Source organism: Salminus brasiliensis, chromosome 20, assembly GCF_030463535.1.
Source record: "Salminus brasiliensis chromosome 20, fSalBra1.hap2, whole genome shotgun sequence".
NCBI classification, from domain to species: Eukaryota; Metazoa; Chordata; class Actinopteri; order Characiformes; family Bryconidae; genus Salminus; species Salminus brasiliensis.
In genome coordinates this window covers 5,955,770-5,974,820 of record NC_132897.1, presented here as the reverse complement: position 1 = coordinate 5,974,820, position 19,051 = coordinate 5,955,770, and the positions used below count along the sequence as shown (strand labels likewise).

General features: G+C 41.5%; 1 protein-coding gene across 1 annotated transcript in view; it reads left to right on the top strand.

Annotated features, from left to right (window-relative positions):
• Positions 1–18,664, top strand: part of vsig10 (V-set and immunoglobulin domain containing 10) — a 20,587-nt gene extending 1,923 nt beyond the window's left edge. The window contains exons 2-9 of the mRNA XM_072664834.1: positions 1,109–1,414; positions 11,866–12,156; positions 13,139–13,417; positions 15,261–15,545; positions 17,302–17,415; positions 17,527–17,539; positions 17,838–17,992; positions 18,439–18,664. Of these exons, the coding sequence (XP_072520935.1) occupies positions 1,109–1,414; positions 11,866–12,156; positions 13,139–13,417; positions 15,261–15,545; positions 17,302–17,415; positions 17,527–17,539; positions 17,838–17,992; positions 18,439–18,506 (1,511 nt within the window). The 3' untranslated portion in view covers positions 18,507–18,664. The remainder of the gene's footprint in view (positions 1–1,108; positions 1,415–11,865; positions 12,157–13,138; positions 13,418–15,260; positions 15,546–17,301; positions 17,416–17,526; positions 17,540–17,837; positions 17,993–18,438) is intronic.
• The last annotated feature ends 387 nt before the right edge of the window (positions 18,665–19,051 follow it).

Sequence of the window (19,051 nt, the reverse complement as noted above, 5' to 3'; positions counted from 1 at the left end):
ATTGATTATATTGCCATCAGTGTTAGTACTGGCAGATAATTACATAAACAAAAGGCTTTGACCGATATTCGACAGATATTATATTTTTCAACTAATATTAGGTATATTAACTCCAGTACAGCAGAATGTTTTAGGTAAAGTTGCACTACTGCATTAAAAAATCTGCATTTTATTCATTTAATGCATTTATAACCCTACAGAAATAAATTACATACAGATTTCTGTAATTTCTCTAGTCGTGTTAATTGGATTTAATGAAGTACATGCATATTTGCAATGTTTCCGACCCCACAAATGTTATTACTCATATATTACACATATATATGTTATCCTTCAGTACTAGATGCAACCCTTTTTTTCTGCTAGTACTGTACAGCTGAACATGACAAATGAACAAATGGATTTCTGTTAGACATACAGTGCACAATTGTCCATATGGTGTTTATACAGTTATTTTTAATAGTAGAAATTGTAAATACAATTATTATTATTATCAAAATCCAAATATATGTAGGCACATATTTTAAATGCACATTTAAATTGACCTAAACTATATAAGAGATGAATTAGCTTGAATTAGCATTTTTATTAGTCAGAATTAATTTACAGAAATGTAAACCTGGACTTTTTACTAGCCAGAATTACACTGTGAATAACTGGAATTATTATACTAATTTTTCCAGTAAAAAGCTGAACTACTGAATTAAAATATCTGCATTTTATTAATTTAACTGCGTGTATAACCCTACTGAAATAAATTATACATAATGTCTGTAAAAATCCCTAATAATTAGTCCTGTTCATTGGATTTAATGAAGTACATGCATATTTGCAACTTTTCCAACCAATCAACAACCCAACAACCCTGCTAGGAGTGTAAACCTCAATGTAAATGGCTCTACTTAGAACGCCATTAGAGATACAGCCAACCTATCAAACATATCTTCGAGCACCATGATGATGTACATCTGCCGAACTGCCACCCCAGTACACCGATGGACATGCAGCACGGTGACAAACTTCAGTCAGGGTTTCCTTCAGCAGTTTGGACACCAACCAGGTCCTGACCTTCACATCTTCTCACGTTTCTCTGTGTGTCTTTCCACAGCAGCTGCAGCTGCAGAAAGGCAAGACGAGCTCATTTTAATCGGAGAGAAGGGAAAAAGCATCCTGCTGCCGTGTTTCGGACAACTGGCCAACAGGACCTTGTTAGTGACCCGCTGGAAAAAGGACGGGCAGATTGCGGTCACCCATGAGCATTCTCAACCTCCTAGCACGGGTCACTTTTCCGTACTGGACGACGGCAGCTTGAACATCACTGACCTGCTGACTCTAGATGAAGGCGTGTATCAGTGTGCCCCTGTGTCAGCGGAGAACAGGAGCTTGTCTCGGAGCATTGCTCTGAAGGTTGCTGGTACGTTTTTATATATTTATTTTTATGTTAGAAAAACATTAGAGCTGCGATTTTCATATGGAAATCATTAAACCTGGAAAAACATGATGATGGATAGGATACAGACAACATGATGAAGCGTGTTTCACTATTGCGAAGTGTGTGGCAAGCTGTTTTAGCCTAAAACACCACCAACTAAACAAGCCATGACTCCGTTCTTACTAGTAAAAACTTAAAATTCAAGATTTTCTCTCTATAAAGACATTCCGAGTGGTCATGTCAGATTGAATAATCACATTTTACAATTTTTATCACATTTACATGTAATATAATTCACTCTTATCTATAATTACATTCTTCTTAGTAAAAAAACTCCAATTAAAGATACACTATATGCCCAAATGTTTGTGGACACTCATTCTAATGAATGCATTCAGCTATTTTAGGCTGCACCAATCAAATCCTCACTGCAATTCTTTAAAATCTAATCTTTAAAGTCTTCCTTCCTGGACAGTAGAGACAGTTTGTCCAAAAAAAGCTGGATAAACGCTTTTTAAATTCCCTGCATTTTGAAGGAAACAATGAACGAGCAGGTGTCCCAATACTTTTGTCCACGTAGTGTATTTACAATCACTTTTTGATAGTAGATATTGTAATTCCACATATCTACACTATTATTAGGACTAGTTAAACTCTACTAGTTGTAGATATCAATATTATTTTTAATAAATAAAATTATTATTATAATAGAAATCTAAATATCTATAACGGCCCATATTTTAAATGCACATTTAAATCGATTAGAACTAAATGAGAGATATCTTGAATTAGCATTTTAATTACTCAGAATTCATATACAGAAATGTGGACCTGGACTTTTTACTAGTCAGAATTACACTGTAAATAACTGGAATTATTATACTAATTCTTCCAGTAAAAACCCGCATTAAAACTACTGCATTAAAATATCTGCATTTTATTAATTTACAGAAATAAATTACATACAAATAACTGGAATTATTAGAATCATTTTTACTAGTAAGGAACATGTTGTAGAGATCTTTAACTGAAATGTTTACCAGTGTAAATGTATATAGATAAGTGTATAGATAGTTATAGATAAATTCCATGTAAATCAATGGTAGCATTGATTAAAAGTGTGTTCCAGTGAGACTGACGGTGAGTTTTTACTTGTGAAAACTGCTTGCTGAAAAAGAGAGCGTATCTGTGGCGTATGCAAACACATCAGTGCTGGTTTCTGTAAAAGCTCCAGCTCTTCTGATAAACAGGTTCAGCGGGTTGAGCAGGGTGAGCGCTAGCACATTCACTGACCCACGACTGTGAGACTGAAACTCACACAGAAACCAGTTCTATAGCTCTATAGCTCCGTACCTCTGTACCTATATAGCTCTATAGCTCCGTACCTCTGTAGCTCTATAGCTCTGTACCTCTGTAGCTCTGTAGCTCCGTACCTCTGTACCTATATAGCTCTATAGCTCCGTACCTCTGTAGCTCTATAGCTCTGTACCTCTGTAGCTCTATACCTCTATAGCTCTATAGCTCTATAGCTCCGTACCTCTGTAGCTCTATAGCTCTATAGCTCTGTACCTCTGTAGCTCTATAGCTCTATAGCTCCGTACCTCTGTAGCTCTATAGCTCTATAGCTCTGTACCTCTGTAGCTCTATAGCTCTGTACCTCTGTAGCTCTATAGCTCTGTACCTCTGTAGCTCTATAGCTCTGTACCTCTGTAGCTCTATAGCTCTGTACCTCTGTAGCTCTATAGCTCCGTACCTCTGTAGCTCTGTAGCTCTATAGCTCTATAGCTCTGTACCTCTGTAGCTCTATAGCTCTGTACCTCTGTAGCTCTATAGCTCTGTACCTCTGTAGCTCTATAGCTCTATAGCTCTGTAGCTCTGTACCTCTGTAGCTCTATAGCTCTGTAGCTCTGTAGCTCTGTACCTCTGTACCTCTGTACCTATATAGCTCTATAGCTCTGTACCTCTGTAGCTCTATAGCTCTATAGCTCTGTACCTCTGTACCTCTGTACCTCTGTACCTATATAGCTCTATAGCTCTGTACCTCTGTACCTCTGTAGCTCTATAGCTCTGTAGCTCTGTAGCTCTGTACCTCTGTACCTCTGTACCTATATAGCTCTATAGCTCTGTACCTCTGTACCTATATAGCTCTATAGCTCTATAGCTCTGTACCTCTGTAGCTCTATAGCTCTATAGCTCTGTACCTCTGTACCTCTGTAGCTCTATAGCTCTGTACCTCTGTACCTCTGTACCTCTGTAGCTCTATAGCTCTGTACCTCTGTAGCTCTATAGCTCTGTACCTCTGTAGCTCTGTACCTCTGTACCTCTGTACCTCTGTAGCTCTATAGCTCTGTACCTCTGTAGCTCTATAGCTCTATAGCTCTGTACCTCTGTAGCTCTATAGCTCTATAGCTCCGTACCTCTGTAGCTCTATAGCTCTATAGCTCTGTACCTCTGTAGCTCTATAGCTCTATAGCTCTGTACCTCTGTAGCTCTATGGCTCTATAGCTCTGTACCTCTGTAGCTCTATAGCTCTGTACCTCTGTAGCTCTATAGCTCTATAGCTCTGTAGCTCTGTACCTCTGTAGCTCTATAGCTCTATAGCTCTGTACCTCTATACCTCTGTACCTCTGTAGCTCTGTACCTCTGTACCTATATAGCTCTATAGCTCTGTACCTCTGTAGCTCTATAGCTCTGTACCTCTGTACCTATATAGCTCTATAGCTCTATAGCTCTGTACCTCTGTAGCTCTATAGCTCTATAGCTCTGTACCTCTGTAGCTCTATAGCTCTGTACCTCTGTAGCTCTGTACCTCTGTAGCTCTGTAGCTCTGTACCTCTGTACCTCTGTAGCTCTGTAGCTCTATAGCTCTGTACCTCTGTACCTCTGTAGCTCTGTACCTCTGTACCTCTGTACCTCTGTAGCTCTATAGCTCTGTACCTCTGTAGCTCTATAGCTCTGTACCTCTGTAGCTCTATAGCTCTGTACCTCTGTAGCTCTATAGCTCTGTACCTCTGTACCTCTGTAGCTCTATAGCTCTGTAGCTCTATAGCTCTGTACCTCTGTAGCTCTGTACCTCTGTACCTCTGTAGCTCTGTACCTCTGTACCTCTGTAGCTCTGTACCTCTGTAGCTCTGTACCTCTGTACCTCTGTAGCTCTGTACCTCTGTAGCTCTGTAGCTCTATAGCTCTGTAGCTCCGTACCTCTGTAGCTCTATAGCTCTGTAGCTCCGTACCTCTGTAGCTCTATAGCTCTGTAGCTCCGTACCTCTGTAGCTCTATAGCTCTGTAGCTCCGTACCTCTGTAGCTCTATAGCTCTGTAGCTCTATAGCTCCGTACCTCTGTACCTATATAGCTCTGTAGCTCCGTACCTCTGTAGCTCTATAGCTCTGTAGCTCTATAGCTCTGTAGCTCTATACCTCTGTACCTCTGTACCTATATAGCTCTGTAGCTCTGTACCTCTGTAGCTCTGTACCTCTGTAGCTCTGTAGCTCTATACCTCTGTACCTCTGTAGCTCTATAGCTCTATAGCTCTATACCTCTGTACCTCTGTAGCTCTATAGCTCTATACCTCTGTAGCTCTGTAGCTCTATAGCTCTGTACCTCTGTACCTCTGTAGCTCTATAGCTCTATACCTCTGTACCTCTGTAGCTCTATAGCTCTATAGCTCTGTACCTCTGTAGCTCTGTAGCTCTGTAGCTCTGTACCTCTGTAGCTCTGTAGCTCTATAGCTCCGTACCTCTGTACCTATATAGCTCTGTAGCTCTGTACCTCTGTAGCTCTGTAGCTCTGTAGCTCTGTAGCTCTATAGCTCTATACCTCTGTACCTCTGTAGCTCTATAGCTCTATACCTCTGTAGCTCTATAGCTCTGTACCTCTGTAGCTCTATAGCTCTATAGCTCTATAGCTCTGTACCTCTGTAGCTCTGTAGCTCTATACCTCTGTAGCTCTGTAGCTCTATAGCTCTGTACCTCTGTAGCTCTGTAGCTCTATAGCTCTGTAGCTCTATACCTCTGTAGCTCTATAGCTCTATACCTCTGTAGCTCTATACCTCTGTTCCTCTGTAGCTCTATAGCTCTATACCTCTGTAGCTCTGTAGCTCTATAGCTCTGTACCTCTGTAGCTCTATAGCTCTGTACCTCTGTAGCTCTGTAGCTCTATACCTCTGTAGCTCTGTAGCTCTATAGCTCTGTACCTCTGTAGCTCTATAGCTCTGTAGCTCTATAGCTCTGTACCTCTATAGCTCTGTAGCTCTATAGCTCTGTACCTCTATACCTCTGTAGCTCTGTACCTCTGTAGCTCTATAGCTCTGTAGCTCTATAGCTCTGTACCTCTATAGCTCTGTAGCTCTATAGCTCTGTACCTCTATACCTCTGTAGCTCTGTAGCTCTGTACCTCTATAGCTCTGTACCTATATAGCTCTGTACCTCTGTAGCTCTGTAGCTCTATAGCTCTGTACCTATATAGCTCTGTACCTCTGTAGCTCTGTAGCTCTATAGCTCTGTAGCTCTATAGCTCTGTAGCTCTGTACCTCTGTACCTATATAGCTCTGTACCTCTGTAGCTCTGTAGCTCTATAGCTCTGTAGCTCTGTAGCTCTGTACCTATATAGCTCTGTACCTCTGTAGCTCTGTAGCTCTGTACCTATATAGCTCTGTACCTCTGTAGCTCTGTAGCTCTATAGCTCTGTAGCTCCGTACCTCTGTAGCTCTATAGCTCTGTAGCTCCGTACCTCTGTAGCTCTATAGCTCTGTAGCTCCGTACCTCTGTAGCTCTATAGCTCTGTAGCTCCGTACCTCTGTAGCTCTATAGCTCTGTAGCTCTATAGCTCCGTACCTCTGTACCTATATAGCTCTGTAGCTCCGTACCTCTGTAGCTCTATAGCTCTGTAGCTCTATAGCTCTGTAGCTCTGTAGCTCTATACCTCTGTACCTCTGTACCTATATAGCTCTGTAGCTCTGTACCTCTGTAGCTCTGTACCTCTGTAGCTCTGTAGCTCTATACCTCTGTACCTCTGTAGCTCTATAGCTCTATAGCTCTATACCTCTGTACCTCTGTAGCTCTATAGCTCTATACCTCTGTAGCTCTGTAGCTCTATAGCTCTGTACCTCTGTACCTCTGTAGCTCTATAGCTCTATACCTCTGTACCTCTGTAGCTCTATAGCTCTATAGCTCTGTACCTCTGTAGCTCTGTAGCTCTGTACCTCTGTAGCTCTGTAGCTCTATAGCTCCGTACCTCTGTACCTATATAGCTCTGTAGCTCTGTACCTCTGTAGCTCTGTAGCTCTGTAGCTCTGTAGCTCTATAGCTCTATACCTCTGTACCTCTGTAGCTCTATAGCTCTATACCTCTGTAGCTCTATAGCTCTGTACCTCTGTAGCTCTATAGCTCTATAGCTCTATAGCTCTGTACCTCTGTAGCTCTGTAGCTCTATACCTCTGTAGCTCTGTAGCTCTATAGCTCTGTACCTCTGTAGCTCTGTAGCTCTATAGCTCTGTAGCTCTATACCTCTGTAGCTCTATAGCTCTATACCTCTGTAGCTCTATACCTCTGTACCTCTGTAGCTCTATAGCTCTATACCTCTGTAGCTCTGTAGCTCTATAGCTCTGTACCTCTGTAGCTCTATAGCTCTGTACCTCTGTAGCTCTGTAGCTCTATACCTCTGTAGCTCTGTAGCTCTATAGCTCTGTACCTCTGTAGCTCTATAGCTCTGTAGCTCTATAGCTCTGTACCTCTATAGCTCTGTAGCTCTATAGCTCTGTACCTCTATACCTCTGTAGCTCTGTACCTCTGTAGCTCTATAGCTCTGTAGCTCTATAGCTCTGTACCTCTATAGCTCTGTAGCTCTATAGCTCTGTACCTCTATACCTCTGTAGCTCTGTAGCTCTGTACCTCTATAGCTCTGTACCTATATAGCTCTGTACCTCTGTAGCTCTGTAGCTCTATAGCTCTGTAGCTCTATAGCTCTGTAGCTCTGTACCTCTGTACCTATATAGCTCTGTACCTCTGTAGCTCTGTAGCTCTATAGCTCTGTAGCTCTGTAGCTCTGTACCTATATAGCTCTGTACCTCTGTAGCTCTGTAGCTCTGTACCTATATAGCTCTGTACCTCTGTAGCTCTATAGCTCTGTAGCTCTGTAGCTCTATAGCTCTATAGCTCTATAGCTCTGTACCTCTGTAGCTCTATAGCTCTATAGCTCTGTAGCTCTATAGCTCTGTAGCTCTATAGCTCTGTAGCTCTATAGCTCTGTAGCTCTGTAGCTCTATAGCTCTATAGCTCTGTAGCTCTGTAGCTCTATAGCTCTGTAGCTCTATAGCTCTATAGCTCTGTAGCTCTATAGCTCTGTAGCTCTGTACCTCTATAGCTCTATAGCTCTGTACCTCTGTAGCTCTATAGCTCTATAGCTCTATAGCTCTGTAGCTCTGTAGCTCTATAGCTCTGTAGCTCTATAGCTCTATAGCTCTATAGCTCTGTAGCTCTATAGCTCTGTAGCTCTATAGCTCTGTAGCTCTATAGCTCTATAGCTCTGTAGCTCTATAGCTCTGTAGCTCTGTACCTCTATAGCTCTATAGCTCTGTACCTCTGTAGCTCTATAGCTCTGTAGCTCTATACCTCTGTAGCTCTATAGCTCTATAGCTCTGTACCTCTGTAGCTCTGTACCTCTGTAGCTCTGTAGCTCTATAGCTCTGTAGCTCTGTACCTCTATAGCTCCATAGCTCTGTAGCTCTGTACCTCTGTAGCTCTATAGCTCTATAGCTCTGTACCTCTGTAGCTCTATACCTCTATAGCTCTATAGCTCTGTAGCTCTGTACCTCTGTAGCTCTATAGCTCTGTACCTCTGTAGCTCTATACCTCTGTAGCTCTATAGCTCTGTAGCTCTGTAGCTCTATAGCTCTGTACCTCTATAGCTCTGTAGCTCTATAGCTCTGTACCTCTATACCTCTGTAGCTCTGTAGCTCTGTACCTCTATAGCTCTGTACCTATATAGCTCTGTACCTCTGTAGCTCTGTAGCTCTATAGCTCTGTAGCTCTATAGCTCTGTAGCTCTGTAGCTCTGTACCTATATAGCTCTGTACCTCTGTAGCTCTGTAGCTCTGTACCTATATAGCTCTATAGCTCTATAACTCTGTAGCTCTGTACCTATATAGCTCTGTACCTCTGTAGCTCTATAGCTCTGTAGCTCTATAGCTCTATAGCTCTATAGCTCTATAGCTCTGTACCTCTGTAGCTCTATAGCTCTATAGCTCTGTAGCTCTATAGCTCTATAGCTCTATAGCTCTGTAGCTCTATAGCTCTGTAGCTCTATAGCTCTGTAGCTCTATAGCTCTATAGCTCTGTAGCTCTGTAGCTCTATAGCTCTATAGCTCTGTAGCTCTATAGCTCTATAGCTCTGTAGCTCTGTAGCTCTATAGCTCTATAGCTCTATAGCTCTATAGCTCTGTAGCTCTATAGCTCTGTAGCTCTGTACCTCTATAGCTCTATAGCTCTGTACCTCTGTAGCTCTATAGCTCTATAGCTCTATAGCTCTGTAGCTCTGTAGCTCTATAGCTCTGTAGCTCTATAGCTCTATAGCTCTATAGCTCTGTAGCTCTATAGCTCTGTAGCTCTGTAGCTCTATAGCTCTGTAGCTCTATAGCTCTATAGCTCTGTAGCTCTATAGCTCTGTAGCTCTGTACCTCTATAGCTCTATAGCTCTGTACCTCTGTAGCTCTATAGCTCTGTAGCTCTATACCTCTGTAGCTCTATAGCTCTATAGCTCTGTACCTCTGTAGCTCTGTACCTCTGTAGCTCTGTAGCTCTATAGCTCTGTAGCTCTGTACCTCTATAGCTCCATAGCTCTGTAGCTCTGTATCTCTGTAGCTCTATAGCTCTATAGCTCTGTACCTCTGTAGCTCTATACCTCTGTAGCTCTATAGCTCTATAGCTCTGTAGCTCTGTACCTCTGTAGCTCTATAGCTCTGTACCTCTGTAGCTCTATACCTCTGTAGCTCTGTAGCTCTATACCTCTGTAGCTCTGTAGCTCTATAGCTCTGTACCTCTGTAGCTCTATAGCTCTGTACCTCTGTAGCTCTATAGCTCTGTAGCTGTGTAGCTCTATAGCTCTGTACCTCTGTAGCTCTATAGCTCTGTACCTCTGTAGCTCTGTACCTATATAGCTCTGTACCTCTGTAGCTCTATAGCTCTGTACCTCTATACCTCTGTAGCTCTGTACCTCTATACCTCTGTCGCTCTATACCTCTGTAGCTCTGTACCTCTGTAGCTCTGTAGCTCTATAGCTCTGTAGCTCTATACCTCTGTACCTCTGTAGCTCTATAGCTTTGTACCTCTGTACCTCTGTAGCTCTGTACCTCTGTACCTCTGTAGCTCTGTAGCTCTATAGCTCTGTACCTCTGTAGCTCTGTAGCTCTATACCTCTGTACCTCTGTAGCTCTATAGCTTTGTACCTCTGTACCTCTGTAGCTCTGTACCTCTGTACCTCTGTACCTATATAGCTCTGTACCTCTGTAGCTCTATAGCTCTGTACCTCTGTAGCTCTGTACCTCTGTAGCTCTGTAGCTCCGTAGCTCTATAGCTCTGTACCTCTGTAGCTCTATAGCTCTGTACCTCTGTAGCTCTGTAGCTCTATAGCTCTGTACCTCTGTACCTCTGTAGCTCTGTACCTCTGTAGCTCTATAGCTCTGTAGCTCTGTACCTCTGTACCTCTGTAACTCTGTAGCTCTATAGCTCTATAGCTCTGTACCTCTGTACCTCTGTACCTATATAGCTCCTTCCTCAAACTCCTGTTTCTCGGCCTTAGCCGGATTTCAGAAGTGACCTGTCCATGGTCCACCAACAAGCATTCTCATATAGTTACCATTACAGGTTGGACATGCTTTCCAGAGCGCTGTTAAAAACCCCATTTAAATAAGGACGCATCCATATGGGAAATGTGTGGCCGGTAGGAATTTCCGCTCTTATCCACTGTCATCTTGGTCAAGTATTTTTTAAAGCAGTTTTCTGTCAAATAATTGTAAATAACTATCAAATAATTGACATAAATAAAATTTTGACATTTAAAAAATATTTATTTTTATTTATTTGATTTAAGTATTTATTTGACCTCCTGGCCTCCATGGCTTTTTTTGATATTATCCATATATGACTTTTATTTATTTTTTTTAAAACAAACTTAAATATATAGAGCAGAAAAATTGTTTAACCCCTTATACTCAAAATTAACTTTTATTATTAATTTCAAATGTAGAAATCTGTATTTTCACGAGAAAGTGGAAAAAATAATTTAATTTTCTTATTTGTTTAATTATTATTAATTTCATTTATTATATAATATTGTTGTTATTATTGATTTCATAACAATATAATAATAATAATAATAATAATAATAATAATAATATGGTGTTGCAGAAGTCTCAAATATGTATCAAATATGCCATTTTAAAGGATTAGAATTTAATTAACTACATTAAACAAGGGTTTAAGGAGCTAATTGAATTATTTTTGGTATTTGTGCAAAGGGGTTCACTGTTAGAATAGACTGAGTGTAGTTTTAGTAGGTGTAAATGCCGCATGGTAACTCTGGTGGGGTAATGTGGTGGGGTAACTTTAGCATGGTGACAGATTCATTGTTGTTTTTATCCTGGGCAGTTTCAGTTCGCTACAAGAACACAGTCCAGCTCAGCAGACGAATTAGCGAATCAAGTTCATGGGATTTTTGCCAACTTTCTGTAATGTTTGTCCAACCTAGCAACAGTTGCTATGAAAGAATAATTTGGAACGGCTGTAAAGGCATTAGAAATAATCCTGTCAATCAGACAGGATGTCCAAATGTTTGTAGACATCCTGACTATAAGTTGCACCATTTCTGACACATATATGCAAATGCAAAAGGTTGTCTAGTCCCTCTTAAAGAAGTATTGCTAAAAGAATAAAACTGTCTGCAGGAGCAGATGAACATGAACCTATTGGCATGCTGCCTAATGCCAGGTGTGGGCTAGAGCGGTACAAAGCCCCCCAGCATTGAGCTGTGGAGCAGTGGAACTGTGTTCTTTGCAATGATGGTTGGTGCTTCATCCAGTCTTTTTGGGATGAGATGGGGTGGTGATCATCCAACATCCTGACCTCACTAATTCTCTTGTTGCTAAATGCAAACAAATCCTCACAGCAATGCTCCTCCAAATTCTTGTTAGTAGAAAGCCAGCTTCTTCTCTGGACAGTAGAGACTGTTACTCCAACAAAAGCAGGATACATTATTTTGAAATACCCTTGATTTTGAAAAAAAGAAAGAAATGAGCATGTGTCCCAATACTTTTGTCCATATAACATAACTGTGAGTATAATTGAACTACTAGTATTGTGTCCATGGTATGTCTGCCCCTGTTGTTGAGCATGTATTGCTTCATATAACTCCTCTAAGCGCTGTTTATTTATTGTTGTAGATGGTCCAAACGACGTGACAGCAGACATAAGACCAGCAACCCAGCTTCCAAACGGAACACTTTATGTCCAAAAAGGCTCAAATATTTCCTTAAACTGCTCTAGCAAGTCTTACCCCTGGCAGAACCTGACATGGGTTTTTGAAGAGGTCAAGAAGGCGTCACTTACCGGACCATGGCTGCAGTTCCAGAAAAAGAACCTTCAGCCTGCTGACCAAGGAAGCTACACCTGCCAAGCCCAGAACCTCCTCTCCAATAGGACTGTGGAAGTGACTCAGGAACTGCTGGTCTACTGTATGTTCTATGTACTGCTGAAATGGGGTCTGGTGGAAATGCCTTCATGAATTGCTAAGCTATCTTTTTCCCACCTAAGCAGCTAGCGTTAGCTCCTCTTTACCCCACAAATGTAGCCAAATCAGTCAAGATGTACTTGGTGTCTATGGGGCTGATGTAGCTAACACGTCAATGCAATCTCATACCTCAGCGGTTAGCATTAGCATTAGCAAACTGCATTCTTAATCTCTAATAGGCCTGCTTATATGGTTTCTGGCCCTCAGTGATACACTGCTGCCTGTTCAGGGTTTAACATGATGTTCTTCAAGGGTTCTTCAAGGGTTCTTTAGTAAAGACAGTGATTTTATATAGGACAATGACATCTCAGGAACTTTAGTCCCTGTAGAGATGGACTGTCAATAGAATAGGTCTGAACTAGTGCCAGGTGTGGGCCAGAGGGATCCAGAAGAACTATATGTCCAAATATTTGTGAACACACCTTCTAATGAATGCATTAAGCTACTTGAAGTTGCACCCATTGTACCATGCCTAATGCCAACCATAGGCTAGAGGGGTATAAAGCCCCCCAGCATTGAGCTGTTGAGCAGTGGAGCATCCAATACTTTTGGCACAGGTTGTTGGAAGTTGTTGATGAGGTTGGGTGGTGGTTATCCAACATCCTGACCTCATCAACACTCTTGACGCTGAACTCAATCAAATTCTTGCAGCAATGCTCCTCCAAAATCTAGTAGAAGGCAGTCTTCCCTGGGTCGTAGAGACCGTTACTCCAACAAAAGCAGCATTAACTCCTTTTGTAATACCCTTGACCTGAGAATAAGCAGGTGTCCCAATACTTTTGTCCATTTAGTGTACATAAAGAACCTTTAACTAAGGATTTTATTGGGCTCCAATATTGTTACTGGAAGTGTGAACCACCTAGAATCACTTACTCTGCTTAGTGAACTCTCTTCCTAACCATAACATCAGTCATCTCTCTCTCCAGATGCTCCAGAGAGACACCCGAATTGCAGCTGGGAGAAGGCCCAACGTCCAGACCTGGTCCACTTCAACTGCTCCTGGTACGGGGGCTACCCTACACCCCTCCTGCAGGTGTTTCTGGGTTCTCAAACAGGGACAGTGGACAAAGTCATCAACCTAAAGGTCACCGAGAATTTAGGGGTGACTCTGAACAGGACGTGGCTGTATAATGGGCAGAAGGTCACGTGTAAGGGACACATTGAACAACTGCCCGGGCACGAGAAGACATGCTCCTTCATACTGAGTAAGGCCTGTTCTGAATTCATAGTGAAGTGCTGACTGAGATACCTGTCTCCCTGCAGTATAATAGCAGATTATGTAATAGCTTGTTGATGCATATGTAGGTATTTACAAATGATATCATTTAGCCGTGGGCGATATAGCGCTATGATATGGTTATTACAGTTTTTATTAAGGCTTTTACAAGCTTTTTGCAGCAGATTATGGGTGATTGTCAGTACTTAACCCTCTGGAGTCTATAAACACGCCGGCGTATCAAATACAAATGTTACTCAATATTTCTTTTAATATCTTTGCAGTAATGCGGCACAGAACTACGGTTCGAGCATTTCCTGAATCTGTAGACTCCGCCCTTTCCATTGCATCTTATTACCAGATCGTACATGACTCACATCCAGAGTTATGAGACAGTTTGTCTAGTCCCTCCAAAGAAGTATTGCCAATAGAATAGGACTCTCTGGAGCAGATAAACATAAGCCTAATGCCAGGTGTAGGCTAGAGCGGTACAAAGCCCAACAGCATTGAGCTGTGGTGATGAGGTGGAGTGGTGATCATCCAACATCCTGACCTCACTAACGCTCTTATTGCTGAACGCAAACAAATCCTCCCAGCAATGCTCCTCCACAATCTAGTTAGTAGAAAGCTAGCTTCTTCCCTGCACAGTAGAGACTGATACTCCAACAAAAGCAGAATTAGTTCTTTTGTAATACCCTTGATCTTGGAAGAAAGAAGGAAATGAGCAGGTGTCCCAATACTTTTGTCCATATAGCATATTTGACAAGATCACAGTTGCGGTACAGAGTACACAGTTGTGGTTACGAGGCTGTGAAAACTGCTGCCTCTCGACATATCTAACTAATGGATTTGTGTGTCCATCATCTTCCACTCATCTATAATTGGTGGACTCGTGTGTCCGTCCATTGGTTTGTATGAAACCGACCAGTGGACACTCAGAAACTCGTCTCCTGCCTTGTTATGTTATTCGTACACTCCACTGCTTTCATGAAGCTGAGACTCTGTTAAACCTGTTTCAAGCACCAAAACAATTCGTCTTTATGAATAAAGGGATGTTTTTTCAGGAAATAGGAAGTATTTTCAAAACCAGGCTTCAGTTATTCAGGTTTAGGGTCAGAGTATCTCTTGACCACTTGATCAAGGTATATAATTAATGACTGTAGCCAGTCTGATGAACCTTTCGTCAGTTCTGCTCTGCTTCATTCAGTATTGGTTGATTCCTGACCTCAGGACCACTGCTGAGCAGGTATTGTTTGGGTGTTAGTGGTAGTGTGTGTGTGTGTTGCTGGTAGTAGTGCAGGATCCAGGAGAATCTGGCCCAGCGGTGTTGCTGGGGTTTATACACACATTAGGACCACTGCTTGTTTGAGAGTGTGTCCACCATCCAAAAAATACCCAGCCAAGAGTGGCTCTATGGTCAGAAACTGTCCATTTGATGGTTAATACAAACAGTTTTTAAAATAGGGGTGTAAGAAAATATCAAAATATCGAAGTATTGCGATATTATGTTTTGTGACACTGTAGCGATTCTCAAAATCACAGTATTGATTATTAATTGATAGTTTACATGTAAGGATGATCTTGGATAAGCTTTTGTTCAGATTTTCCTAAAATGTTACTTTAAAAAATATGATATATTGTCTTGCTTACAGTATCGCAATGACATTTGCATTGAATCGTAACCCCTGTATCATAATATATATGTATGACCAGGTTCCTTCCAATACATCAGCAGGGTGGAACTACGAACGTACATAGTACTGTGCAATACTGCTGCCTTTGTCTTACAATTCTGAAAACATCTGAGCTAATGCTTCCCACTGGCTTTGCAGAAGAACCATATCCCATTGGAGACCCACTGGTGTCCGCTGTGGAGGGCAGGAACGTCACCCTGTCCTGCTCTGAAGAGGAATCTCTGCCTCCTGCTAAAACTGTATGGCAGAAAGGGAAGAATCAGGAGGTCATCGTCCCCAGCTCTAAATATGTCGTGGACGTCCAGGGCCCGAAGGTTACTCTGACCATAGTCAACGTGACGAAGGAGGATGAAGGTCTTTTCTTCTGCTGGAGTGAAAATGTCATGGCTGTAAAAGAGCTGGAGGTGTATGTCACTGTCAGATGTAAGTGGTGTGGCTCATCATCAAGTAACTCACATACAGACATTTTCACATATGTACTCCTGGTGGTGTTTGGCTAAAACAAGTAATTTAGCCATTTCATGCGGATGAATGACACTTTTGCTGCTCCAAACTTGGCTAGTGCGCCCCTTAAGTGGTTAAAAAAAAGTTTTGCTGCTCTATTAAGATGCATTGACGTCACTTTGGTCAGACTGAGTGGCAAACCATTCTGCAGCACGGCTATTAGGGAAACGGCCAAACCGGGAATGAAGCAAGCGATTATCTGCTCAAGTTAAAGGCAGTTGAACTCGACAGAGATCAAGCCACATTACTAAAGAACCATAGGACTCTTATTACCAGGCTCAAATCACATCTGTTAAGAGGATTAAGCCTCATATCTGAGAGCACAGAATCGAGTGAATGGTCCTCGGACTGTCCTAGACTGGCTCATCCAGGTTTACTTGCTGTCCCTCTTACTTGAACTTAGCATGTTGCTTAATTTGCAACCACACTGTTAAAAGTATAAGATCCTTGAGGAACTTCTGGAGGTTTTTCAGTTTGAAACTGTGGAGGAACCACCTTTTTCTTCCAAAAACCTTTTCTTGAAGGTTCCTCCATAGTCTCAAATTGAAGAACCTCCAAAAGGTCCTTAAGGAATGTACACTTTTGACAGCTCTTCCTCGGTTTTGTGTTAGCGGCACTCAAACTGAACACTAATGCTGCCACTTAGTCAGTCTTTTTGCCATTTAGTGGGCGTGGTCGCAGCCGTAGTAAGTCCTGCAACCCCCTGGGTGGTTGGTGTGGCACAACAGATAACACCACCTGCCAGTGAGCTACCACACCACGTGTGAGACCAGGGTTCGATTCCCAGTCTGGTAGTGTAGTGTCTCCTAACACTACATTGGTCCACCTCTCACTATAACAAGAACCAAACTGTGATGGCTAGACGACTAGACTACACTGTGATGGGTCAGAACATCTCCTGAACATCAGACAGGTCTTGTGGGGTTTTTCTGGTATGTAGTGGTCAGTACCTATCTAATGTACTCCCAAGAAAGGACAACTGGTGAACCAGTAAAGGCACCTAAGGCTCATTGATGTGATTGAGGCCTAACCTCACACCCAACAGGACGTCTTAGTACCAGACACCACAGGACACATGGTCAGATCTGTTGTGGCGGCACATAGGTGGAACTACAGGCGGTTCTAATGTTATGGCTGATTACACATAAAACCCTTGTTTGGACACTTTAACAGTGTTTACTATAAACTGAAAGGGAGTTCTCTATTATATGACCTCTTTAACATTAGCATGCTCCATGGTTTCTCCTCTTGCTGTCTTTTTAAATGTCAGATGTCGTAAGGTAGACTGCATGTGTTATTATGTTTCTAGGCGACAGTCTGGGACTGTGTGGAAAAGCTATTCCCAAATGTATTTCAGATAAAAGGATGGGTGCACTCAGCTTTCCTAGAATTTACATTTAGGTCTATTGATTTTAGTTTATTTGTTTAGTTCTTTATTTTAGTCTAAGTAATAAACATTTCCTAATTAGTTTTATATCTTTGATATTACAGTTTTGAGCCTATAATACAGTATGAAACTATCTCTGTCATTTTAGTTGTAAGTGTCGTCAGTCGTATCCTTCACAGAATGCTGCTGTGCAACATGCTTCTGGCATTTGACGGTAAAACCTGTCGCCAGGAAGTTTCGAATTCCTCGTGTGCTGATAGATCTGATGTACAAAATGTTTATTTCCAGCCTCTGCAGATAGTTCAGGGGTGGTGGTCGGCATCTTCATCTCGGTTTTGATCGTGGCTGCTGGGATCACACTAGGGTTGCTGGCGTACTCCCGTCGTGACAGGATATGCCTGAGTATGTGTTTGATGTTGGTTTTTTATCTGCAGATTATGTTCTGTACTTTATGGTTCAGAAAGAGTATTTATTATTTACTCATTTTCTCTCTTTGTTGTCCACATTCCACAGGTTTTAGATTAAGGTAAGTAAACATATTGTAAAACTGTAAGGAATTGATATTGTCATTAGTTCAATATATAATAATATAATCAAAAAAGAAGTGGTCAGATGTCACATCAGACAATATTGTTTTTATTAATATTATTAAGAGAACTGATGAAATGATGTGAATTATTGCTATTATTATTATTGTTATTATTATAACATTAATAATAATGGTTATATATTTTATAAATAAATAAATAAATATATATATATATTATATGCAGTAGGACCGGTGAGATGTGAGGTATGCTGTTAATGTACAGCGTTCATTTCAGTGGTTTCGAGGAGGACAGGACAGATGTGTTGAGTCTGGTGGAGTCGGATGAGGACGATGTTTTCCATGACGCCGTCCCGAGACTCCCTCCCCTGTCCAATGGACACGGCCCCACTCGTGCTACTACACTAGTGGAGATTCACCGGATACAGTCCAGTGAGTGACCATTTAGGTGTTGAAGGTGAATCTACTAGTCAGTCAGGACTGATCTACAGTGCCACAGTACACACCTGGAGCTGATCCAGGAGCAGTGTTTACTTCTCATATGAAAGTAAATAGTGATGCGGATATGAGTGATGAGTAATTCTGCTGTAAATATAATGTTCTTGTGGCGTAAATTGCAGACAAAGATGATTTCCTGTGTTTTATTTCTCGTTAAAAATAATATACTTTGATTGCTTGATTGTAGATTGCTTGTGCTTAACACAGTGGCTGTGACCGAAAAGGTTCCCTATGCCCTTATTAGTTATCCACTAGATAGGGAGTGACTGTTAACTGTTATTTGTTAAGGTCCTGTTTACAACAGGATTGGGAAAACTGTGGATATGAGATTGTATGAAGTGTAATGAAGTTCTAATGCAGACCGCCGTGTTCATTTGCAGGTGATCATGAGGACAACGGGAATGACACAGAGCAGGCAGATCAAGACCAAATGAAGCCAGATGAATAACGCAGGGGTGCAGCGGCGAATGCACAGAACTTTTACGATTGCACAGAACTTTTTGTAGACAGACGTGACAGTGGACTGTTTGTACACGCTGCGAACACAACCGACCTTTCAGTGAAATATGTCTTGTGTGTATTAAAATACTGTGAACTGAATTTAGAAATTGCTTGTTTTTATTGAGTTTGGCCACAACTGAGTTGGGAATAGGGCTGATAGTAATGTCAATGCTGGTAAATAAATAAATGGTGTGTGTATGTATATGTGTGTGTGTGTGTGTGAGAGTTAGTAAAATTGTGTCACCTAATAAAAATAAATCATATATTTATACAGCATTCACATACTATATTTATTTAATATTTAATAGTCACCCAAATAGGTTTCATTTGTTCAACACTGCAAATCTTGTCCACTATATGGACAAAAATATTTGGACAACTGCTCATTGCAAAATCAAGGGTATAAAAAAAGTGTATCCTGCTTTTGTTGGAGTAACTGCCTCTACTGTCCAGGCAGGAAGGCTTTTGGAGTACTACTAGCAGGCTACTATA